General features: G+C 41.6%; 1 protein-coding gene and 1 long non-coding RNA gene across 12 annotated transcripts in view; one reads left to right on the top strand and one right to left on the bottom strand.

Moving 5' to 3' along the window:
• RGS6 (regulator of G protein signaling 6) overlaps positions 1 to 25756 on the bottom strand; it is a 260910-nt gene that overhangs the window by 75989 nt on the left and 159165 nt on the right. The window contains exon 1 of one of the 11 annotated variants that reach the window (XM_064424445.1): positions 8049 to 8246. The exons of the other annotated variants lie outside the window; for them this stretch is intronic. Within the exon in view, the coding sequence (XP_064280515.1) occupies positions 8049 to 8115 (67 nt within the window). The 5' untranslated portion in view covers positions 8116 to 8246. Of the gene's footprint in view, positions 1 to 8048; positions 8247 to 25756 lie in introns of those variants that run through there. 11 annotated transcript variants of the gene reach the window in all.
• LOC135303115 (uncharacterized) lies at positions 8428 to 12417 on the top strand. The gene is made up of 2 exons (XR_010364643.1): positions 8428 to 8565; positions 8645 to 12417. It is a non-coding gene; the product is annotated as an uncharacterized LOC135303115 (long non-coding RNA).

The raw sequence follows: 25756 nt of genomic DNA, 5'->3' as shown, positions 1-25756 counted from the left end.
AAGTGATGTGAGAGCTGATACCTGACAATCACCTACAGTATTGCATTGCTTTGCTCACAGGAAGTGAAGTGGTTTCTGCACCATTTCCCTTTCCAGTACAGGAACACTTAGTTCCTGATTTAGGACTAAGTCCCACTACATTTTAACATAGGATGATCATGTCCCTAGCTCTGGGACACTTCTGAGGAATTTATTAAATTTCCATCAAACAACAATGAAAAACTCAAGTAATGCTGAATGCTGAATTCCCCAGTCTTTCTCACCCCTCATAAGAAAGGTTTAAGTGGGCAGGAAAGGTTTAAAAGGGGTAAGTAAACTGAAGGCACTGACTCAACCAGAACTCCTGTGATCAGCCACTCCAGAGTATAAGTAGCAATTGAGATCAGGAATTTTAATTTGTCTCTGTTAAAAACATGAAGTAATTCCTGAATGCTGCCAAGAGCCTGGAAGATGTTATAGCTGTTCTCCAGTTGTCCTGAGGCAGACAGATCATCTTTCTGCTGAGCTTGCTGAACCATTATTTATCACCTGCCAAGACTGATTACTCACCCTTTGGACAATGACAAGTCTTTCCTTCCTCTGTTAATTACTGTCATCATTAATAGCTATGTCACTAATTAATATTCAGTCATAATGAAAACTCTTTACTGTCATCTTCCATAACACCTTCAGTTTTTAGGGTTACCCTTACACATTGGCTTTGCATTTGTTTGTGGCTGTTTCTATCACTGCAACCTGCTTTTGCCTACCTAGAAATACTACATATGTCCTTGTTCAAATAAGAAAATTTAGATTTATTCTTCTAAGACACAGTGAAGATTTGAGTGAGTCCTTTACAACACTGTTGTCTGCCAGACCAAGACACGGATACCTCTATCTGTAAGTTTTCCAGAAAACATCATCTTCACCTCTCCTTTAGACTAAGCCTGGTAGATGGTCCTCATGTAACTCATCTTCCCAGAAGGGTATTTTCTCACATGTCACAAGCTCCTTCAGAGGACACCCAAGGAAAACCCTTGACTCTGATATGTTTCCACTGTACCCTAACGGGGCATTTGAAATCCTCTGAAAACAAATAGTTGGTCACGTCTTCATAACAGGAAGTGTTACCAAATCCAGGTAGAGGAATAGCTTCCATCTTCTCTGTGCTCCTCTCTATACATCTACATTTCCTCTGAGTCAGAATGTTCAGTTCAAGAACATCCTCTGAACACCTATTTCCTCCTCATTTATAATGAAACATATCTTTTAGCCTTAGGCTCTTCTTTGAAGCTGAAGTTGCTTAACACCAACAGAATAGCTGTATTTCTACCTGCAAACATATTCACAATGATCATTTATCCAGCTATGTATTTAGAAACAGACCAGCAGTTTTATATTTATTGCTATTTTCTACATTTTCTCTTCAGCCTCAGTGACCCCATAACAGTAGCTAGTGTTCTCTGCTGGCCACTGCCTGTCAACATGACAAATGAGTGGTAAGACACTGAAAGATTAATTTAAAAAAATTCACAAGGTGTGAGGCCATTGGCAAGATGCAGTTGGTGAGGTGAGTCACTATCCCTGTATTTGATACCTTATCTACTCAACCTATGTTGTTCTACCTCTTCCAGAAAATGCAGAAAGAAAGATTTGCCCATCTTCCACATGCTGAAATGACAAAGGCAGACAGGACAACTCACCATCCTCCAAGTATTTCTAAAGATTTGCTGCTGGAGTGGCAGCACTGTACCTCTGGTTCTGAGGCACAAGGACCACTGAGGTCTGCTTGTCACCCAACAGACTAAACACGTCCCTAACAAACCCTACATCTGTACACACACATGTGTATGTACACAAATAATACAGGAGTATTTCTGAAACCTCAGCAAATGTGTGCATCTTTATTTGTCTTTTTAGGCCTGGAAAGACAACTGCTTTTTTTGCTGTGTCCCGAGATGGCAGAGCTGACAAGCACTGACGAGTGGAGCTCTACAGGGATTTGACGTGAGACACCTTGTGTGGTCAGGTGTGGCACCAGTGACCAAGGACTAAAGTTTGTCCTGTCTCATGGGACTTGTTAAGCTGAGCCCTAACCCCTGGATGCCATCAGCTGATGGGGTGGGTTATCCTGGATCTCAGATCATTCACAGCCTCACACTGCACGGACAGATAGTATCACTGAAGCAAGTGAGGTCTTGCAAACATTTAAAAGTGCCACCTGATCATGACATGAGAGAATGTGTTATACATACCTGTATACAGAAGGATACAGAAGATTGCTTAGTTATTTCCTGTCTTTTTCTCAGTATTACTGTAACCCTAATATTCTCTGAACATATTTTGATGGTTAAAAAAAATATTAAGTACTGTTGTATGGCAGGGGGAGGTTTTCAGTCTGGTTGGGATAGGGTTTTTTTTGTTTGTTTGTTTTGTTGGGGGCTTTTTACATGAAAAATGTGAACTGTTCAGCTCCTTCCTAGACCTTATCTACACACTTCATGGGCAAACAAGCCACGTGCCTGGCCTCTGATGTCAATCACCTCCAAACTCACAGTCTAGGCAGTCTTTCGCTGGAAGGGTAAAAATACGTCCCCCTTCCTGTCACTTCATTCTTGAAAATAGATTAACCCATTTTAGCACCAGATTTTCTAAACAATTTGCTCCTGAACTCAGAGCAATCTTTAAATATTTCTATAAGAAAAGCAAGAGAAAAAAAAATTGCAAGCAGTTGAAATGATATAAAAATACATGCACAGGTGTACGAGCAGACATTCAAGCTGTTTTTTATGCTGCCAATCATGGCAATCACACTACTAAATGAAAATAATGTCTTGGGTCCTTCCCCAATCAGTTTTGAGTCCTTGGTAAATCTAAGACAAAAAGGTTAATTATCCCCACATTTACCACTGGGCTTGCAAAAATAAACAAATTAACATCCCCCATGATAAAGGGCAAAACGATTTCATACAAAATTTCTCAAGGCCTTTAGCACTCTTTGCTACAATTTTTCTTACACAGAGCACCACCCCCCGCCCTCCCCACCCCACACCCACAATGATTTAAGCTGAATTTTAAGTACAGACTACCACTCACAGTAGGGATTTAACACAAAGCAACAATTTTTATGGTAGGGGAAAAATAAGAGGAACACCTAGGTCTCTCTCTAGTATTCTGTCACAAATATCAAGGAAGTGGTTTATAAAATTTACCTACAATGAGTATATAAATAAATACCAATGCCAACTAAAAAAATAACTCCGACTCTCAGTTGACTCAGAAAATGTGGTAATTGCAGCTCTCCTTCATCAGCATGTGGTAATTGCACCACTCAGTGTCAGCAAGGAGCATCATCAAAGCTACAACAATTTAAGGAGCATCATCAAAGCTACAACAGCTCAGAGCTTCTAGCAATAGCAGTTTTCCTTTATGTTATACTGACTTTAAATCTTGGTTGTGAATTATTAACAACCATTAGCAGCAGGAGTGTTACCCCTTTTTGATAAAGCAGCCAAAGTTTCTAAGGAGTCATTTTGTTCATTGTAAACTTGAGATCTTGAATTTACAATTTACTTCTCTTGTAATAAAAAGATTTAAAACATAGTACTCTATGTGAAGTAAAAATGAGGCTTGGTGGGAAGGTGGAATACAAAATTTGAAAGATGGAGGTTTAGAATTGCAAAATCCAAAGTCCTGTCTACTTTCAACCCCGTTAATTCCTCCTCCCTCTGACCTGCTATCCTGAGGGACTTTTGCCTTCTCATCATATGGGTCAGGCTACCAAAGAACACACTCCCTCCAAAATGCAGACCCGTAGAGGAAGATTTTCACTAAGCAGGAATCAATAAATGACATGATGGTGCAGAGCTCTGTGTGGGCTAATTTACCCAGGTAACAAAGATAAATTAGATCTTAAGAGCTCAGAGATACCACAGCCAGACTTCTTTCCTTACAAGGCTGCCCATCTAAAAATAGCTCAGGCAGCTTTACAAGGCATGAGAGAAAGTAGCAGCGACATGCCCGAAGACATCACAATACCCCCCATCACCAAAACGTAGAAGCAAGCAGCCATGCTGAGGAGCAGAAGGATGCTACTCACCAAGAGCCCCGATTTAAAATGATTGCTCTACAGTGGTGTCAGTAAGGCTGAGTTAGCAAACCTTTAATGGCTGCACAGTTAATCCCAGCGAAAGAGGTCTGCCAGGGCAGCTTAAACCAGGTCCTCAAAGGGAAAAAATGTGATACCAGCAAAGGGTCTTTTACCAGGTGATCTGCCCAGCTCATAAAGGGTTTGGTGTTACACCAGCTTTGATGTTGTTCTCACTGCACTTTGACAAAGCTCACACCTGACACTCAGCACCTTTGACCCTCGCTGGCCTTTGCTCACACTGAGAGATGCCAAGCCCTGGCCTTAGCACAGGGCAGCCACACTGATTTACTCATGCTAAACACCCTTCACCTGACTTGGAAAACCTGAGCTGCCATCATGTCTGTGCTACCTAAAGGCAGGCCTGGCATTAACAAACACGCAGGTAAACCCAAATGCACACACCCACCAGAAGCCAGGATACACCAATAACTCCAGCTCAATCCCCACTGCTGTTGCTTTGCTTGGTTAGAATTTGGCCTAAATTAGAGATATACCGTGTGACCTGTACGCAAATCTTATTCTCTCCTCAAATACAACCCATACCAAGTTGTTGTTACTACAAGTATGGGAGGAAATTGCAAGACAAAAAGAATTAGCAGTTCCACACTTAGTTTCATTCAAACATATATGTCCTATAACACCCACAGAAGATGAGCACATTGCCTCAAGAGCCCTTACAGAGGTGTACAAGAGGCAGGGAAGTGGCACCTTGCACTCCCAGCAGCACCAGTAACAGAATTCTGTAGTAGCATCTGAAAGCACCACGTTTACAAATCACTAAGAACTGCGGATGTGTGGAGATGCACCTGTACACCTACAATTGATCATAAATTTCCAGCTGCTTTTCAGGGCGCTCTGCCTTTGCATTACTCAGACTACTGAAGTGGCTCATACAGCTTAGCAATTTGGCTCTCTGCCATATAGTCGTGTTTAGGCGCTGTTCCTCACGTTGTCAAAATGATTTGGCAACAAAACAGCAAAGGAAGCAACTCTGAGCACTGCTGGAATCGAGGCTTTTGAAGACGCCTGTGTTAGACCTTGTTAGGGATGAAACATTTTTACTTCTATTCAATTCATGTGAACAGCCTTTAAATCAAATGCAATGTTTCTGTCATTTCAATCATATATTAATATTTTTAATAGTTAATTTCCTTCTCCAGGAAAGAAGAAAATTGATAAAATGTAGAAGGCGACTGGTTTATTTCAGCACACGACTATCAGGTCATTTCACACCATGTCCTCATTCACAAACTGAATTTCAAAGGCTGCTACATCAAGGTCCTCCTTTCCCTCACCCGTGTTATAACAGCTTCTCTGCAAAGGCGTAAAGGTCACCAAGTGGTGCAAGACAGCAAAGTGCTCTGAAAGCTGCAGCAGTTTAATGATTTTGGCACATTTATTTACTAAGAGATCTGGAACCGTAGTACTCACCTATGCCAGATTCCTATGAATTTATGCAGTAATTCTGTTGGCAAAAGTCAATTTTTAAATCTCCTACAGAGCTCTGGTGACAACACATCTCTCCCAGGATCACACACTTCAGTGTTAACTGCAGCAACATGATCATCTGTGATCTCTATTACAGAGAAGGGTAGTTACCTTCATCAAATTCTCTAAGAAAGCAAATTCCTCCTGACACATTGCTAATTTTTTCCCTTTCATGTTCTTTGGGAAAGGTTGAGAACCACACAGAGTGTTTGCAGTGATGCAGTAACAGTACCATTACCTGGAAAATTAAATTACCCAATGTCTGTAACTCTCTTCCCTCCAGGAGTTCATAGCTCTTAAAATAAAATAATCAGTATTGCACAGCTTTCCCAGCCCTTTTCCTGCTAGGTCATTCAATCACATGTAATCATCACATGTAGAGTTAGGGTTCCTAAAACCACAAAGCCCAGAGCTCCAGGCACAGTGCAGCTACAAAAGGCATGCCAAGGGGAACACAGAACTGCCACAACATGGCTTCCCCCACAGCTTCCTCCTTTGAACCAGCCTTAGCCCAAGGCTGCTTTTACTGCTCTGCCTGGGGTTAGGGTTACACTGCCCTGGAGTGCAGCTGGCCTCGCTGGAGCTCTGTACTGGTGCAGCAGTCAATCAAGGACAATTCTCTAGCAGGATTAAGGTAGCACATGTAATTGCTTTTAGTCAAGGGTAAAGCCAAATGAATTACAGCTCTATAGCAATTGCTGACAAATTACTTAGTGCCATGTAAAACAAAGAGACAATATTGGCACTAACTCTAGAGGCCTTATTTTAAACAGGGCTCCTTAAGCCATGTGTTAAAAGGAACTTCTACTGGCAAGGCGCAGTTGATTTTGCTGGCAACAGCTTGTTCCAGCATTTCAAATTTGGGCAGAGATAACAGTGGGAAATTTAAATGTGCAGAACAATTTAATGATGACACTGAAACAACCAACAAGCAAAAATCTGTTGGCCATAACTAACAAGTTTAAAATAGGTAAATTATTTGTTCTTTCTTATATTTGACTGATTTCCCAAGGATATGCATAACAAACAGTAAACAGAACAATCACCATTTCTTTTAAATCTGTATTAAAAAATTATATTTCCTGTCTAATACACCATTCAAGTTTATTTTACTAAATAACCTCTGAAAGTAAGAAGCATTTTAAAAAGCTGAAAGCTGCACTGAACTACCACCATTCAGTTTAAATAATTGAATCTAATGTCAAAACACCATGTATCTTATCTGCCTACAAAGTTCAGAAAGCATTTTTGTTTTCATTCTACGATACAGAGAATGTAGCAAAATATTTTCCTTCTTTTTTTCTTTCTCACCAAGAATTTGAAGACCAACATTTTATTTAACTCCTTTCGATGCAATCATGGCTTCGGAGTTGGAAAAGTTGACGGGCAACTCCAAAGCAGCAATGATTTCTGATAGCAACAGGTTCTGAAAGCAGGATGGGCACAGCTGTGTATTTGGTTGCTACCCAAGCGCAAAGTGCAGCCTTCATAAAGCCTGGATCAGCCTTGATCAGAGCAGCTCTGCTGTTTTGGAGAGCTTTCTGGTGCAACACCTGCCAGCAGCGGGACACACCTGACAGTGCTGCTGCTTTCCTGCTGCCACCCCACAGTGCCTGCTCTGAGAGCCAGCAGCTGCACTCGCTTCTTTCTGGGAACCTCACGAGCATCAGGTGTTTTATCACCCCCACAGACTCTTGACAAACCCAGTCTGGTTTGGCTCTCTAGAAATATATCCCTGGGCACATCGCTGCTCTGAGCACGCCGAACTCAGCCGTGTCCTGGTGAGTGTGGCAGGAACAGCCTCGGACCTCACGGTGTTCCTCAGCGGTTTGCCTGGGCAGGTTTGCACACAACAGCCTTGCAGTGCAGCAGAACACGTGCAAGCTGTTTTTAGTTTCCAAAGAGTAAAGCTCAAAATCTTGTCTATGTAAAGCTAAAGCTTTTTCTTAGGCTGTGTTCTGTAAGGTCTTGTTAAGTATTTTCATTAATCAGACGTTCTGGGAGAGAACTCTCAAAATACTTTCAGAGAGTAGTTTCACGAGTGACTGTAGAAACTAGAACAATGTAAATACTCTAGGAAAAAAAAATAAATCTTCCTGTGAACATTTAAATGTAAAATAAAGTAGAAGCAAACACACCTCCCTGGCGGCCGCCTCAGGTTTGAGCCGCCATGCCGCCCGGCCGCGCCAGGGGGCGCTGCGCCGGCACGGACGGCGCCGGCCGCGCGCCCGAGTGCCATGGCGACCGCGGGGCGGCGGGCCCGGCCTGAGGGGCGGCGGGGGCCCGGCCTGAGGGGCGGCGGGGGCCCGGCCTGAGGGGGCGGGCTACGGGCACAGCTGCTGGAGAGCTGCTTTCGAACACCGGCCACGGAGCCCGGACCGCACCGCCTGGATGTTACAGCAAATCAACGCTCATTGCGAGGAGAACAAACCTTTCTTGGTATTACAAACATTCTTCCGATGCTTTCCGATCATTCTCACTTCAGACCACCTTCTCATTTAAAATGCATGTCGCTCGTTTCACCTCTTGTGCATCATCCCTCCTCCTCGCAGCACGCCCCGCATCCCGCTCCACGGCAGCCGCGGGGCCGGGCCGCGGCCGGGAGGCGGCGGTGCTGCCCCGGGAACGGGAGGGAGGCGGCGGTGTTAACCACGGAATGGGAAGCGAGGCCGCTGGAACACCGGACGGGAGAGCGCCCCGCTGTTCTAAGTGCCGCTCATGGTGTTCAGGTGTGACTCATTTCGGAGGTAAGAGGGCAAACACAGACTCCGGGAAAGGAGCGGGGACTGTCCTGTCCTCTCCACACCCCGGGAGACACACGGCAGAGAGAGAAGACGCCGTGTGCACTGAATTCACTCACAAGGAAGAGAAGTGAGAGGAAAAGGCTCCAGGCAATCAAGACACAGAAATGCAATAAGACAGTAAAATCCAACAGGTCACACCATCAGGTTGTATCTGACAGGCATGCAAAGGCAGAGCAGGGGAATACATTGCTTATCTTCTGCTGATTTTTTACTTTCACCCTAGGACCATGTGCTCAGGAGGAACACATTCAGATGTGCAATGTCCTATTTTTCCTACACAAGTCAGGAGCATCTTGCATCAAGTCCCGGAGAAAGATGAGAACAAAGCAGACACAGCACTTGGATCACTGCACCGTTGGCCTGGGACAGGTGCCAAGCAGTCGCCTGTCCCAGCACAGCCAGCTCGCTGGCCTGCTCCCAGAACAAAGTCAGGTACACATGGAAATATTTGCAGGACATAGTGGGAATGCTGAGCACTTTACTGCACTATAGACCTTGTCTTTTATAAACATATTCAATTATGTTGCACTGGGGAGGCAAAGACAAAGTCTGCACCCAAGAAGAAAACCCATATGGCTGAACATCTGTAACCTGAACTTCTTTTGTTCTCCCAGACAAAAATAAAACATCTAAAACAGGTTAACCACCCAAAAGGGTTAAAGCTATGACCTTATGAATTAAATTGAATCAAGAGAGAGGAAATGTAAGCAGCAAAAGGTACAGAATGTATTGAGGAACAAAAGTTTTGAAGAAGAAAAATAAATTTTGGAAGTATTACAGCAAATTTTTCATGCAAAGCAATGCAATAAAAACAAGTAAAGGAAGTCAGATCCAAAAAGAGATCATGTTAAACTGAGGGGAAAAATTATGAAGAAGTCATTTCTGTCTAACAAAATGTTTTGTCACATAGAAGCAGGCACTAAAACTTAGATAAAAGTACAGGAATCCATGGCTTTGTATACTCATATAGTCCCTCCTCAGGAACACAATAATTGCTGGATTGTTCATTGTATGGTCCCCTCTGCAAGAACAAGCATGAAAATTATTTTTGGAGGATTTGGGACCAGAAACCCCACTGTACAAAAAGCAAGGTAACTCAGTGACACCAGATTAAGTGGAAGAATAGTGAATATGCACCTTTACATTGATCTCAGTACAAAATACTCTTCCAAAGGCCATATAAAAAATTACAGGTCAAAATAACTCTGACATAGCAAAGACATCCCAAGTGGTATATTTTTCTATGAAAACATAAAATTACTAAGTTTGAAACCCAGAGTTATACTGGAAAAGAACTGTCTTTCCTCCTTCTCCACACAGTAACATGTGTAGAATAACTCTTGGTTAAAAGAGTTGGTTCCTTGGTTAAAAACTGCCAAGTTTCCTCAGACAGCTGCAATCATGCTGCCCCAGCAGGGCTGGCTGTGCCTGCTCCTGCCCTTGCTGTGTCCAGCATTTTGGGTATTGTACCAATTGCACTGCTAAGGGCACTGACACAACTCCAATGAAGCCAGTTGAAAGCATGTCAGGTCACTTTATACACCATGCTATCTCACAAGCTCAGGAGATTCTGTCCAACATAGTGATTTATTCTGAAATAAACTTCTTAGCCTGTTCACACTCCATTAGCTTATGCTGCTAATATGTACAGAGACAAGTTAGAAGGGAAAAAGAGTAGTGGAAGTCAATGCAAAAATATGTAAGAAGCAAGAGGATAAGTCTGTAAAAAACAGGCCCAAGGAATAAGAACATTGATGTTGAAAACAATGACAGGTATGCAAAAATAAATTTTGCTTACAAAATCTAAGTGGTCAAATGCTAATCTAAGATATGTGCACATGCTTTCCACTGAATTCTGTAATAGTCCATACATATACCTGAATGTGAAACATAAAAATGGCAAAGTTCTTTCTGCTACTGGATGTACTTGAACTTCATCAGGGATATCCAAACTTCCATTCTGGTACATTCCTGTATGGCTTGGGAAAGACCACATATAATGTTCCTGAAAGACAAATACATGGCTGAAGGAAGTGTAAAGTCTTTCAGGAGAGCTTGTAAAAAATTAATGAATTGATGTTTACCTAACACTGTGAAAACATAAAATGACTTAGAACTTCATAGTGTTGAACATTAAAACCAATTCCTGCCAATAAAGTTTCCTCAGTCCTACTCTCCTGTGCAGAATCCCTGCTCTGTAAAGGCTCATTTCTGGTTTTATTTTCACAGACTGAAACCTGTCAGTGCTGTGCAAATTTTGCTAACACTATTCTCAGAGCAAACTACAGTAGGTCCCAAGGCAGGTAACTCAGAATATTGTTTCCAACTTGAGAGAACAAATTGAAAGAGCAGTATTTACATTCTGTCACCAGCTTACTCACAGACTGTCTTGTGTAAACATGATCAGATTACAACAACGTGATGCAAATTTAAAACCAAGGATCCAATCATTTAACAGCTCCCCTTCATTGCTCTGACCACACTTGCAGCAACACGCAAGCAAAGGCTGCCAGACTAAGGCTGAACCAACAATTTGCTGCCAGGAGCTGGTCTAGTGAGAGAAGAGGTTATAACAAGAGATTATATTTGCTTCCTAAAGTCATGAGGGTGTCCTTGAAAACACATAGAGAGTCATGTCACAGATGTGGAGATGACAGCCTTATTATTAAGTGCAGTACAGCATGACAAATTATTGACCTACTTCTTAAAGAAACTTCTCTCACGGCAATGACTTATCCTCATCCTTCAACACACCCTTCCAGTATCCAAAAGTATAAGATACAATCAGCATTTCCAGCTGGACTTAATAGTCTGAAAGGTCTTTTACAACCTAAATTCTATGATTCTATAAGGGAGTGCAGATTTTTCCATTATTTGAAATGAAAACACAAAATGGAAAGGATGTGTTTATTTCACTACCACTTCAGATTAAGTGTGAAAAGAAAGTGATTCAGGATATGAAATCAAGTCGTGGAAGCAGAGCAGAAGAACATACAGCAGGTTTACCATGGGCAACAAGAAGAAGAAAAATTTTCAAGCATTTGCAGATGGTCAAGAACTAGACAATCGTTGGCAATTCCCACCTGAAGCACTATGGGGAGAGATGGTCAGCTAGCACCTTTTGGGCCATGTGGCACATGAGTGATTCAAGTGGGGTTCCCACTCTGCAGGAGTCCCCAGTACAGGAGCTTCTAGATCACCTGGATCTCTGGCTGCAGGAGAAAGAGTGTCTGCACTGCCAGACTGCCATGAGGGCCAGCAATCCAGAATGGGGAAGTGGGTACCACAGGAGGCACCTCTAGCTGCTAATCACTTTTTCAACTCTTTCACTTCTGAGGCTTTTCATACAGGGTCAGAAGTTGGTGCCTTTGGTGTGACCCTGTCTAGCCTCTCTGTAGCACCAGAGCTGCCTCCTTAGCCCAGGAAATGCTATGACCTCTCACCACACCAAGCTGTCATGGCTGGGCAGCAGCATCTTAACTCAGTTCTGGTATTATGGAAGAAAATAACTACTTCTAAATGCAGCCCAGTTTGACCATTAGTGAATCCCTCCCTGTGCAGACTGAGAGCTCCATACAAACTCACAACAACCTCTGCCAAAGCACATGCCAATGAAAACAGCCACATGTGGATGGGGCTTGATTGCTTTCTCGGTATTAAAATAATGCAAGAAAGTTGATCTGTAGAAAAAAAAAAAAGGGGCTTTTATCCTTTTAGCAGGATGTATAATCAGTGGCTATCAGGAATGCAGATAAGTAAGTCTTCAGCTAACTTAGATTCAACTGATTTTTTTTTCCATTAAGATTTCATCAATTTTATCATCTGGTTATTAAATGCACATTTTTGTCTTAAACCTATTTTGAAGCAATTATATGTTTATGCTGGTATAGAATGCTCCTTTTATGCTCCCAGCTAAATTGTTGGGTATTTCTATGCTGTTTGTAATTTGGTATTCTAAAGTAGTAATTCTGAAAGTAAAACAAATGCACTTCCTGGCCTGTTTCTCCTTTTCTTCTCTCTAGTTGTTTGCACCCCTTTGCCTCCCTGAATACAGAAAGACATGGACACTGCCTCAGATTAAAACCGGGTCATGGCAGGCTAATAACCATTGGTGGTTTTGAGAACTACCCCAGACAGATTTGTTACATCTCTTAACTACAAAGGATGTCAGCCCCAGACAAAAGACCAGCACAACAAAAGATGTCCTACGGACAACCTTTCTGAATTTTTAAAAAATATACTGGACACAAGTTTCAGAAATTACTTTAGAGCCTTTTGTTCCATTTTCAAAACTGAAAAGCTCTCAGGAGCCTACATCTAACCAGCTTTCGACAAGATGTATTGGCATAATGTTAGATCCATTTTTTAATGCCAGGCTTATTTCAAGGGCACTTCAAGTGTTTCACCTAGCCACACAGATATTGGAGGAGCCTGAGCTTGGTTTCAAGCATTCATCTCTTTCTTGAGCTGGAATATAGGCCCAGAATAAATTCTATAATTCACCAGATTGGGGGTTTTTTTGCCTTACAATTCAGCAGTCAAAACTTTCCAAAACAATTTAAGATTTATAGGAAAACCTGGGCACATTTTTTTCTTTAGTTATGCTTTCACATGTAAAATTATACATTAAAAAAAAAAACCAACCCCCCCCCAAAAAAACAACAACAACAAAAAACCATAAAACAAACCCATCCACAATGCAGGAACATTTAACATTTTAGCTCAGACACAGTAAAATAAAGAGCTATCTAATTCATATCAGTCTTCCAATACTGCAGAAATTTCTTTTCAAATGACCAGTGCTACACATCAAAACAATCCCTTAAGGGTAAGTGGGTAATTTCTTTAATGAAAGTACTCAGTAATGCAACATTAAAGGAACAAAACATTCTGCAAGGCATGTATTTGATTAACTGTAAACCACACACTTGGTGGATTTTTAAAATTTTTTGTATATTCCAATATATATGTATATAGATGTAGCTATATCTCGCTGTATCTATAAATCCAAAATAATTTAAAAAAAAAACCCAAAAGCCAAACATAACAAGTTCTGTATCAAAATACCACCCATTCATCATGATCCTAAACAAGCATAAAAGGTTAAAGCCACCCATGTGACTTAAGCACAGCTCAGGATAAGAAAACAGGAGTGATGTCAAGTGGCAAACAAGGGTAGTAACAGGTTGAGCGTGTTCAGGTGGGATGTGATGGGATAAGGAAGGCTGACTAATTTCCCTGAACTGCAGAGAAAGATGAAACCTTCAAGCCTACTGAGACAGTACGGGTGAGATGTCCTGGGTGCTGAAGGCAATCAGTGCAGGATCTTTCTGCACAGAGCAGTTGGTTCTCCATAGCACTAGCACCACAAAAGCATGTTGTCAGCCAGTCTCTCCAGCTAACTGACTGGGATGGTTTCTTGACTAGAATACAACAGAATATTCCATTTCAAAGGGATCTACAATGTTCATCTAGTCCAACTCTTAGTCTGTATTAGTCAGGAAAGGAGTGAAGAACTGTTTTACACATCTACATGTTAACCTGAAAATGCTTCCAGTCAAACACCAAAATCCATGTCTATGACAGTGCAGCTTTGTGTCTGTCACACACAAGCTACAAAGTACATTACGTGTACATTTGCAGGATTTTACGTATGTCAATGTAAAACACTGAAAATATTTAGTCATATTCCAAACTACTTCCTATAAGGCTTTATTTCCCCCTCTACTGTGAGGTAAAACCATTTATTCCACATATCTGAAAAATGTAAACACAATCAAATCAGTGTGGAATGGCAAAATATCTGACTATGACCCCCACCATGTCCCTCTCAGTCCAGACAGCTGGAGATGAGCAACATGCCTCCACAATATTGCTAAACATTGCCTTTTCCCTTATATACTACCCTAGATATCCACTACAGGATCCATCACCAGAGGTTGCTGGTGGCCACTGGTTTGACACAAAGTGGGCATTCTTACTTTACCCATTAGAGCCTGCCTTTTGCAGCTCCCATCTGCCAACTTGCCCCATGTTAGCCAAGAGCATCACTTCAGAGAAATCTTACACTCACATCTCAGTAGGTGAGACTGGTCCCTTCAGCAGCTGCACGGTATGAGGAAAAAAAAGCAGAAGCAGGAGAAAAGGAACACGCCTGAAAAGGACATGCCCTATTTTCTGTCCCTCCCAGCACCTACAGGGAACTTGCAAAGATACAGTTGTCACCACAAGGGTTCCAAGTGCAGCTGCATGTATGGATATCCATTGTAGCCTGGCTTCGCTTGAAGCTACCCCTTGAAAACTTGTATCCCAACACCAGCAGGGGTTCTTCAGAGTCTTGCTCACAACTGTTCTGTAGAAACCCACCTCAAAATGGAGCACTTGCAGCAAATTCCCTAAACAGATACAGTGCAACCCCTCTGGATGCCAAAGGCCCTTCAGCATGTTCTCATTCAAACATGGTATTGCACATTATCATCACTACTACCTGGCACCTCTGATTATTTACAGAGAGTAGGTTATAAATTATCCTATGCCCCCAAAACATATATGACATTACCATTTTCATCACCAAAAGCTTAACATACAAAGTTCAAGAATAAAAATAGGGGTAAGTTTATGTAACAAAACAAAATGCAGCTGCCATTCATGCTACTGTTTGAGTCTATATAGTATTTCATTAGGATAGTGGAATTCCAGAATACTTCTCCAGAAATAAAGTTTGCTATGCAACAGAACAAGACAGGATGAACTGTAAGTGACACAGGCAGGAACAGGCTCAGAGACTCAGTCAAGCTGATCAGGTACTGCCAAGTGACACAGCTGAAGAGCAGATGCTACCTTCCTTTAATTTAGCAAAGCCAGCAAGGTGGCTCCATGGGCCCATGCAGACATGGCACAAAGCATCTGCAGGTTTTACCTCTCACTGTGGCAGCATATTAATCCACATCTCTGAGTACCATCTGCAAAGGACACCCTCCTGTTCTGCAGGGCAAGCCTACAGCTCCCCATAAACAATCACTCTTACCCAAAAATGAAAATATGCAATCACAGATGGCCATCACAATCAAGGTGTGACGGCTTTTCAACCTCTCCTCACACACCCCCCCGAGCTCCCCTTCCTGTGTGCTGTTTTGCCACACATTGCAGCATGTTGGCTTTAATCCCTGAGAAATGTGGACTATTTTCATTGAGTGGCTTGGGTTGGAAAGGGACCTTAAAAATCAAATTCCAGGGATACCCTTCACCAGACCAGGCTGCTCAGAGCCTTATCCAACCTATACTTGAACACCTCCAGGGACGGGGCATCCACAGCTTCTGCAAGAAAACTGTTCCAGTGCCTCACCACCCTCACAGTAAAGAATTTTTTTCCTAATATCTAATTCAAACCTACTCTGTTTAGTTTGAGCCATTCCCTCTTGTCGTACCACAACATACTTTTGTAAAAAGTCCCTCTCCATCCTTCTTGTAGGCTCCTTTCAGAGGTGGGCTTGAAGAAACCACAGTGAGCAAGGCCAATGGTGGAAGGTACCACACACAAAAAGTACAGACAGGAACTAAAGGGTGAATTAGGAGGAGCAACATCAGGATTTCTTAATTTTAAAAGAGAATAAAAATGGGATAGTAGTAGTTGCACCTACCGCAATATGCAGATGCAATTCTCAAATAAACTGTCCCTAAAATGGGCATTGCCTTTTCTAGGAACAGAATAGCCCAGAAATCCCAGAAAAGAGGAGTGAGTATTGACAAAATGAGACATCTTTTTTTGAAACCTTCTTTCAACAGCATGGGCCCTAATGTAATGAACCCTGCTTTAACAACAGTAGTCTCAGAATGACAAATCTCCAGCATGTCACTGCACATGCAAAGTTTTTTCCTGGTCTGGTACTCTACACCCCAGCATAACTTTTCCAGCGCTCTCACAATCTCCACCTAAAGTGCCATGGCTAGTTTAGCTCACATAATGTGACTCCCTGTTTCAGAAAATGCTTCATGGCCTGAGACTATTTCAAGAAAATTCATGCAACTCATCCCTGAATCTATCCAGACTGGTAACAAATCCTTTGACTGCTGAAAAGAAGTAATGAAAAGGAATTTAATCTTGACATTTCTGGATTGACAGGCAAGGCCTAGAGGACTCAGTGGAACAGAGGACAGCTGTTTCCAGAGCTGCACCTAAACTAACAAAGTCTAGATGTTATGAATGAGAGCTCAGCAGAGCTAAAGAAGCTTGTCACAGCAGAGATGGGAATCCAAATTTTAATGATTCCATTAAGGAATGCCAAGGCAGGTGTAAAATGCTGAGCTATTTCTACCTTTGTGTCCCTATGACTGGCCTCACACTACTGTGGGTGTAATTACATAAGATACACAATCCTTTAGTGGAAAGTAGAATTATTTAAGGAAAACAGCTGGCAAATTTAGAGCTAAGTAGGAGCACAGAAACGTCAATGCCGAACCAAGAGCATGTCAAACATGACCCAGATACCTAATTAGAAGTTATGCTCAAATCTAACTTGCACAGGGCTCCAGAAGCAGGCTGACTACAGTAGAGAGGCTGCAAGAGGTACATTCTTGATCTTTATTCCCATGATTGGATTAGATACTGTTCTGATCTCTCCCCACTCTTCCCCAACTTTAACGTCACAACCCTTACAAATTTGCCAGGAATGGGGAGGGTAGAGCAGTACTACAGAATAATGATGCTAAGAGCCTCAGGAAGGCATCAAGGCTGCCAGAGGACTTTCCCCAGCACAGAGAGGAGGGAGCTCAAGGCTTCATGTCTATTCCCACCTGACCTGCTTTGGGCCAGCACCCAGCCATGGGGATTCCTGAGCTGTGAGAGGGGTGCTCTCCCTCTATGCTGCTGCCTACAGTATCATCTCTGCCTCAGGCACATCAGCCTAATGGGCTGAGCAGGGAGCAAATGAGCAGGAAGTCATTGACAGAGATGGTGCCCAGACATGCTAACATACTATAGGAATACCCCACAGCTGGCACAAACAGACCCAAAAGATCCCCAGAACACCTGGATGATAATTTCATGATACAGGTACTAAGGGTGACGACTAGGAAAGATGCCTTCCTTGATCTGTTGCTTGTCAACAGCAATAATTTGATAACAAGGTAACCCACCTAGTTGATCAAAGGAAAGCAGTTGATGTAATTTTATGATTTCAGTAAAGCTTTTGATAGTGCCTCTCACAGGATCCTTCTGGATAAAATTCCCAGCAGGATAAACACATCAAGTGATGGGTGAGCAGCTGGATCATGGGTGGGGTGTGAAGGGTGATAGTAGATGGGGTGACATTAGACTGGTGACTGGTCACTAGTCGGACTCCCCAGGGCTCTGTTTTATGGCCAATTCTTGTCAACATCTTCAAAAACTACTTGGATTCAGGACTTGAAGGCATACTGAGTAAGCTTGCTGATGATATTAAACTGGGAGGAGCTACTGACTCCCTTGAAGACAGAGAGATCCTGGAGAGAGACCAGGACAAATCACAGGGCTGGGCAATCACCAGTTGGATGAAGTTTTAACAAAGACAAGTGCTGGATTCTGCATCCAAGATGGGGCAACCCTGAATGTGTGGACAGACTGGGGAACAAGAAGCTGGAGTGTCAAAGACCTAACGCACTTTGGAGCTCTAAAATCAACTCTTCCTACTGAAAAAAACAAACAAACACAAAACCAAATTCTAATGTACTGCCCATGTAGCAATGACACGTAAAAGATGAACATGACATGCTACAGTGCAAAATTATAAATCATATTTTAAAAGATCTAGTCTTCAGATTCTGGGGTTTTAATGCTTGACAAAATAAATAAGCTTTGATGAATATGCCACAGTCCAATTCATTAGCATCAGTAATGATAGCCTTGTGATCAAAATTTTATCAGAACATAGTAACCTTTATTTTCTATGGCTACTACTGCTTCCTTAGCACACCTGTCACTGTCTCTCTAATAAGAGAAAAAACATAGACAGCATTCAACAAAACACTGGACATTTGGCAGATCTCATTCGTTTATAAGTGTGCTTTCCCATCAGCCTAACTTATTCAGGAAATAGGAATGAAACTTACTGAATAGTTAGGGCAAAAGTAAAATATCATTAAAGGAAAACTCATCAGAAATTATTCACACAGTGATTTTGACAACCATTTTGGTATCAGCCAGCAAGCAACTGAGTTTACAAGCAAACAAAATAAACAATAAAAACACTGAGACCATCCTATCCACAATAAAATAGTTTCAAAAATAACAGAATTTCTATGCAATATCACACAACAGCCTACAATAATTGGATGTAAAACCTTCCACTGCTAGAAACACGAGTTACTGTTCTCATCAGTCTATGCTATTTTTTTGCCTCTGAGTATACTTAGCATGTTACATTATCAACTTCACAAAGTTTCCTGTCAGTTTTATTATTCATTCCTAGGTAAGAGTTAGTCTGCAGTCCTGGTCATACTGTAGAGTTATCTACATGGAGAAAATTCTTACAGTGCAAGGGACCTTGCAAGAGCTGAATCCTGAGACTCTCTTCTGGGAAAGCACCCAGCCACCAAACAGGAATTAAGTGAACGAAGACCTAATTGCTTAGTTTTATTGCTCTGCAGGACAAAAATACAATTTTCTTCTCTGCATGTGGTAGTGAATCATACATCAAAAATATCCAAGCTCATCAGTTCACACCATACTCAAAACAAATCCATGGGAAGACAGCATGCAGTTTTGAGAGATTTATCCACTCAGGAAAAAAAAAAAAAGTCAAAGAAAACATGCAAATGTATATATTTATAGCAATGGATATGCATGGAAAGCCTGATAGCTTTTTGTTGTCCTCTTTGCATTTTCTTATAGAAGGTTCTAAAACCAAATCTATGGCACTTTCAGGTGCAAATACATGAAAGACCAAAGAGCTGTGTATTTGTGCTGGAACTGGTAGACTAAAACACGGTGTTCATGGACCATTCAGGGATTCACACTAACCAGGACCTACAGTTTGTCCAATCTAGAACCATGCCAACCTCCTTTGCCTACAGCCTTTTGTGGAGATGTATTCTCACTGCCCAGTGCAGCTTTCAGTAACAGTGATTTCTGGCTATTTATGGTAGTAAAAATAAACTGGTGGTCTATGTAATTCTTTATATTATTTAAAGCAAAAAAGGAAAGCCAACCCTTCCTTTTCACCTCACCCCCAAGAGTTACATTAATAGTAACTTCAATGTTGTAACTGAGATATATCAAACATACAATACTAACCCATCAAACCTAACATGTAGAAGTTATTTATGAGCCTGAATTTACAGTTATTGAAGCTAACTTCTGCATTTCTTTAAAACAACACACTGATTAAAGTCAGGAAATTTAAATCCTTGAAGAAACTCTCGGACTTTTTTTGCAAAATAAACTTCAATTAAAATGCAAGTTAGAATTTGTCCAATAAATTATACCCTAAAAATTACATTGACTTAAAAAAGCCAAAGAATGCTAGATAACAATGAAGAGAATCTATGCATGGAATAAAGAGGCAGATGTATTCACCCAATAATATGAGTTGGTTATTTTTCTAATGGTTGGAATGGCAACAGATTGAAAGTAATGGTCAAGTAATTGAATTAAAGCAACAGATTCAAAGTAATGGTCAATCCACACTCAAAGATTTGTGCCTTCTCATTGCTATTGATTATCATTGTGCTTTCATATATTGTTGCTTTTACACTACCTCAAAGTAAAAATGGCTTGTAGAAGGTCAGGGCCCACATGCTCCTCAGGGAGGATGTGGCTTCTCGGGCACAGCAGGAGTAAAGCTGCTCTGCTGTGAATCTGATGCTTTGCAGCCCACAGGAATGCTGGAGGAAGGGCAGGAACAAAGCAAGAGGTGTGAAAAAACAAAATTATGTTGGTAGATCCTTCACCACACAACTCCCAAGTTGCTATGAAGACAGGAGAGGTGAAGTATTACAGCTTGAGTGCAGCCTGCTCAACACTCCCATCCAAAAAACAAAGCCACACAGTTCTTATAATTAATCTCTGATCTTTTGCTGTGCCATTCAGATCTGGAAACAACCTTCTGTAATAAAGCTGTGCTTTTGAAGATGAGATGAATGCAGAAAAGCATTAATCATTCATCCCTATGTATTTCTACAGGCATTGAAATATGGTGTACTTTTCTTTTTAATGCTTTATTCATTAGCCAGAATATTCCATCAGCTAAATGCTGTGTTTCAGAATAAAACTCTAGTCAGCAACAAGACTCTTCTTAATATCTAATATTTTTTGTTATTGTAGCTGAATTACCAATTCATCTAAACACTAGAATTCAACAGGTAATTTGTCATGCAATCTGTCTCTATTCCAGCTTTTAGTCTCAACTGAAAGACTGCAAAGTCCTTCAGCAAAAAGGAAATTGGTAGAGAAAAAATACTAGGCAATTTTTAATATATTTGCTTTGTTCCAGACTCATAGCTCTCATTTGTTGCTTTCCAGTCCAGCAATTTTTGTAATCATGTTCATAAATAAGAAAAATTGTAATTTTTTGCTCAAATTTCTGCCCACATGACTGGAAGGTTGTCTTGGGTTTACTTTTCTTTCTGACATCATCTCTGATATCCAGAAAAAGCAGACAAGTCACTACAGAAAGATAAAGCTAGATTATTTGGTGATTTGGGTGATTTTTCATTGTAGTTTCCTTGGCCACAGGAATATCCATGCAGCATAATTATTTAAATCTCTGATTTATCATAGCTGCACTTGACAGATGCAGAGGTTCAAATACAGCAAGGACAAGCATGACCAGAAAGGACCTTCACAATACTAATGTACAGAAGTTAAATTTCTCATAATAGTCTGGGCTTTAGCATTTAAGAAACCTTTTTATTGACTGAAATAATACTAAAGCCTCAGGACAGGTTTTGTTTCAGTGGCCTAAGCCAAATTTTAACGCACCCCCTGCTGTGATGTGCACTTCCTCCAATATTTTTCATCTCAGGTACAGCTACTTTCAAGTGCTACCATATGAAACAACATAGTCATGAAGAGTGTCCAATTTTGGTAATTTTAAGTGATGGTTAATTTTATTTAATAATTTCTGGTTTATCCCACAGTGCATGTATGCATTTTTATGGGATATATAAGTTTCATGTGATGTAAAAGCATGCTCTTTTGGAGATGAGCAGTCCTGAAGAGGATGAAGAATTATGAATGACACACATGGAACAGCCAGCTATGAAAACCATCCTTCTTCTCCAAGCCCACAGTAGCTGTCTAGTCACATATACCCCAATATTTGGGCTAGGTTTATGCCACACAGCACAGAAGGACCACTGCTGTGGAACAAGCAGGACACAAAATGCACCACATGCACTCCCCCTGAGCTGGGAAAGCACAACACAGACACAGTACTTGTGAGGAAGGTGAGCAGCTGCATGATGTGAGCTGAACAGTAGCTTGGCTGCAGCAGAGGGCAGTGATACACAAACACCAGCCGTCCTCACTCTGCACAGCGCCTATAAATGCATAAACCTGTCCTTGGTTATTTCTAGCATGCAACACTTAACCACTCTTGGGCTTATTCTTAACAAAACTTGCACCCTATTACATGTATTTAGGTCTACGCATGTGAAGATGCACAGAGAGATATATTGAATATCTATTGTTTAAAACATCTATTCTGATTGCTTTCTCTTATTTCTTTGATGACCATGTCCTATTTGATTAATCTATTATCCCCCTTGTCCTCTGAAATCAAATCCTTTAAACTTTTGCTACACAAGGTGTTGCTTTGCATCTTTACAACAGGCACAAAATTGCTACACTTCTGGGAACTGATTTTCATCTTCTCCTCCCTCATCCTTCTCACCATTTGAAAGGTAGGAAGCTGGATGCAGCTAAGGAGCAAAAGGGAGGGAGGAGGGAGCTGAGGATGAGCACAGCATAAGAGTTTGACTCCTTAACTGGGTTAATTTGTCTCCTGACATGCACGTAGAAAGCTTAAGAGAAAGCTACTGGAAAAAAAGTAATTGCAAGACATGCGCTACTCATGTAATTGCTGACATGTCTAATGCTGTTATTCAGGGCAGCTTTGAAATACTAGACTTCTTATTGAGGGATGGAGGGATTACATTTCCACTGCGTGCAATTTGAAGAGATGCATAAAATAAGGAAATGTAAATTGTTATGAAGAAGCCTAGTATTGAATTAGTTTAAATGCAACTTGTTCAGAACAATTGATTTTTTATGATAAATAAATGGATTTGTATGCCCAACCAACTTTTATTTGGCAAGCCAGTTTCCACCAAGCAACTGCTAAACTGTTGAATTTATTGTGCAGCATCTGCTCTTTAGAAATGTGGAAAACCATAAAAAATTATACAGTATGCACATATAAACATATGTCAATTTTGAACCATGAGCATGTTCTTTATATCCTTCACAAATCTGTAAACACACAGCATTACTTTGGATATTGATTTAAATTTTGGAAATTTTTTTTGTTTGTTAGTGGCTTTTGTTTGCTTGTTTTAACTAAATAGACTAATTGATGCTTAGCAGAAGATTGAAGTTGGTTTAGATTTGGGACTATCTACATCTACTAACTGAAACAGAGCCAGTACCACTTTTCAAGTGTCCTATTTTTCAAAGCAGAACTACGAGAAAAGACAGAATACCTAGAACAAAACTACCCAAATGCTGAGGGAAATCTGTATCAGTCTCAGTCCTGAAGTGAAAGCCCTGTGTTAAGGTGATGCAAGCAGATGGACAGACAGCCTGGGGAAGCCAAATCTGCTGGTAGTCAGCTCACGGAGGCTTTGGTCCCAATGACCATAGTAAGGCACCAAGGCAAGTTCTACACCTGAAAAGAAGCATCAAGAAAGCGAATGTTCTGGCCAAGCACTCAGCCTTGCAGCCTGCTCCCCAGGCCCTGCAAGGTGATGGGTGCTGGCTCTTGCCACCATTGCCAGTCCTGGGCCTGTTCCCCATGCCACAACAACTTTTTTTTTTTGCACAGTTCACCTGAACAGGGGACTTTCAAACTCTGGACATGAGGAACTTTTTCTCCTGTGGGCCTGTGGCTGCTATATCTGGATGAGAGATGTGCTTGACTTCCTCTGAAGGGAAAAGGCAACAAACACCCTCAGGATGGCCCTAAGGGAACCAATTTCTCAATGGGTGTATAAAGTTCTCCAGCACAACTTGACTGTTTTGAACTACATCATCAGGGAACATTTTCAATAATAAAGTCTCTCTTTCACAACACCGTGGGATTTCCATACTCCAGCCAAATGCATTTTCTTTGAGTAAGTGACATTCTGATGTGTTCTGGGACAACTCCATGGGCACTTGCCAAGACACATGCTGGCTTCTTCAGACAGAGACACACAGCAGTTTAAACTTGGTTTAGCTCATGAGTCTCTAGTAGCGACAGGCCATCTGGCACATTTCAGTGAAACTGGCACTTTCTGCTGAGAGAGGTCCAGGGCTTATGTAAGACAGACATGGCAGGACAGGAGTGAAAGGCACTGGCAGGGCTGTGTGCACTCAGCTTGCATGGCAGCACTCAATCCAAGCCAGCAGAGGCAGGATGAAACTCATCAATCCACCCGCAGCGACAGAGGCAGCGCTGGGAGCAGAGCAGGAAGACAAGGAGTGCAGGGGTGAGGCTCAGGAGCAGTGCAGGAGCAAGCAGCCATGGGACTGCTGCTGGGAGGGGGTATCATTCCAAATGGAGCTGTGGGGAAAGCCACGCTTGAAGTCAGGGGGTATGGATCAGAATGAAGGTGTATTGAAACCTCTTGGGAGGTGGGCAGACTAGTGCAAAGATTTTAGACTGCATGCCTCCTTTGGATTATGGTAGCAAAGATGCTGATACACAGGATCAGACAGTCCACAAAACAGGAGAATCTGCAATGAGGTTGGGAATGTGTGGCAAACTGGGAAGCATGAAGAAGGCTTTTTGTACTGAAAAGCTCTGCTGTTGCAGCACTGACTTCCTTCTGACTTGTTTTGGCAATGTTGTATAAGACCAAGTCTGAACCACTGGGAGAAAAAAGTATACGTGTTTGGTCCTCCTGCCAAGAATGAGGCTACTTTTAAGATGCAATTATATGAAAATCAAAAAGAAGATAAGAAAGCCAGTTTTGTTGCTGGTTAGTATAATGAGATGTTCCTACAACAGTCTGATAACTGCGAAAATAGAATTAACAATTCATCTACAGAAACTAAAGCTTTACTGAGAAAATTTTTTCTCACTACATGAGAAATGTGCAACTCCATTTACTGCAGCAGCTGCCATTATGTGCGTTGGCTGACAACCTATTCTGGGCATGGATCACAGCACTACTCAAAATGTGCCCTCAGGCATTCTTTTCTATATTCCATACTCTAAACTGAACATTGGACAATGTCTGACACATGCACACAGGTGCTACACAGACTGGTCCCATCCTACTTTCTCTGTGGCTTGCCCATAAAAGTGAAAACCTAACCAAGAAGATAATGGTGTGATGTTGTTCTCCCTTTGACTGACCTACTGAGAGCCAAAAGACTGGGAAAGGGATAGGAAAATCTACTTCCAGAGCAGATTGAAATGTGTCTTTGGCACAGCATACCTGCACAAATTCATCATACATTCAAAAAAGTTTTTTCATCCTTTTTCCCAGATTTCTGTTGCCAAGAGAGGACCATTATTGATAACTCCCTGAGGCTTCTTCTCCTTGTGTTACCCAATACCTCATTCACACCTAAGGCATCAGGACAGATGAAAGGAAAACAGAGATGAGCAGTTGTCTCCCTGGTATTCAAACTTTAAATCAAACACCCACTTTGCTGTACTATAAACAGAACTGCCTGTTAGGTGCACCAAGGCACTCCTGTAATATTTCTTTTCCTTTAAGATTTTATATTTCTCCTGTGAGAAGCAATTACAATAGAAGTGTCAAGCAAAAATAAATCCCTGTTAATCACAGTCACTGTGAGCCTGCCAAGTAAATCACATCTCAGCGTTGCTGTTCCATTTCTCAGGTAGAAATAAAGTGTGTGAGAATGCCATGGTCTAGAATTGAGCTCTTCCCAAGAGGAAGTACAAAGTTTTTGAAAATACAAGTTCTTCTCCTGTGTTCATTACATTGTGTGGAATTAGACAAGCAATAAAACTGAGTATCCACTGACCATAATAGTAATACAGGTTGGAAGGATTCTCTGAAAATTGTCTAGTCCAACCTTCACACAATGCCAGGCCAAATGAACAGTTAGGTCAGACTGCTCAGCTCAGCTGGGCCCAGGGGTTTCTGAACAGCTGCAAACCACTGGTTCCACAGCTCCTCCGGG

Source organism: Passer domesticus, chromosome 6 (genome assembly GCF_036417665.1).
Source record: "Passer domesticus isolate bPasDom1 chromosome 6, bPasDom1.hap1, whole genome shotgun sequence".
Lineage (NCBI taxonomy): Eukaryota > Metazoa > Chordata > Aves > Passeriformes > Passeridae > Passer > Passer domesticus.
Note: the sequence above shows the minus strand (reverse complement) of the source record. Positions and strands in the feature narration are given on the sequence as shown.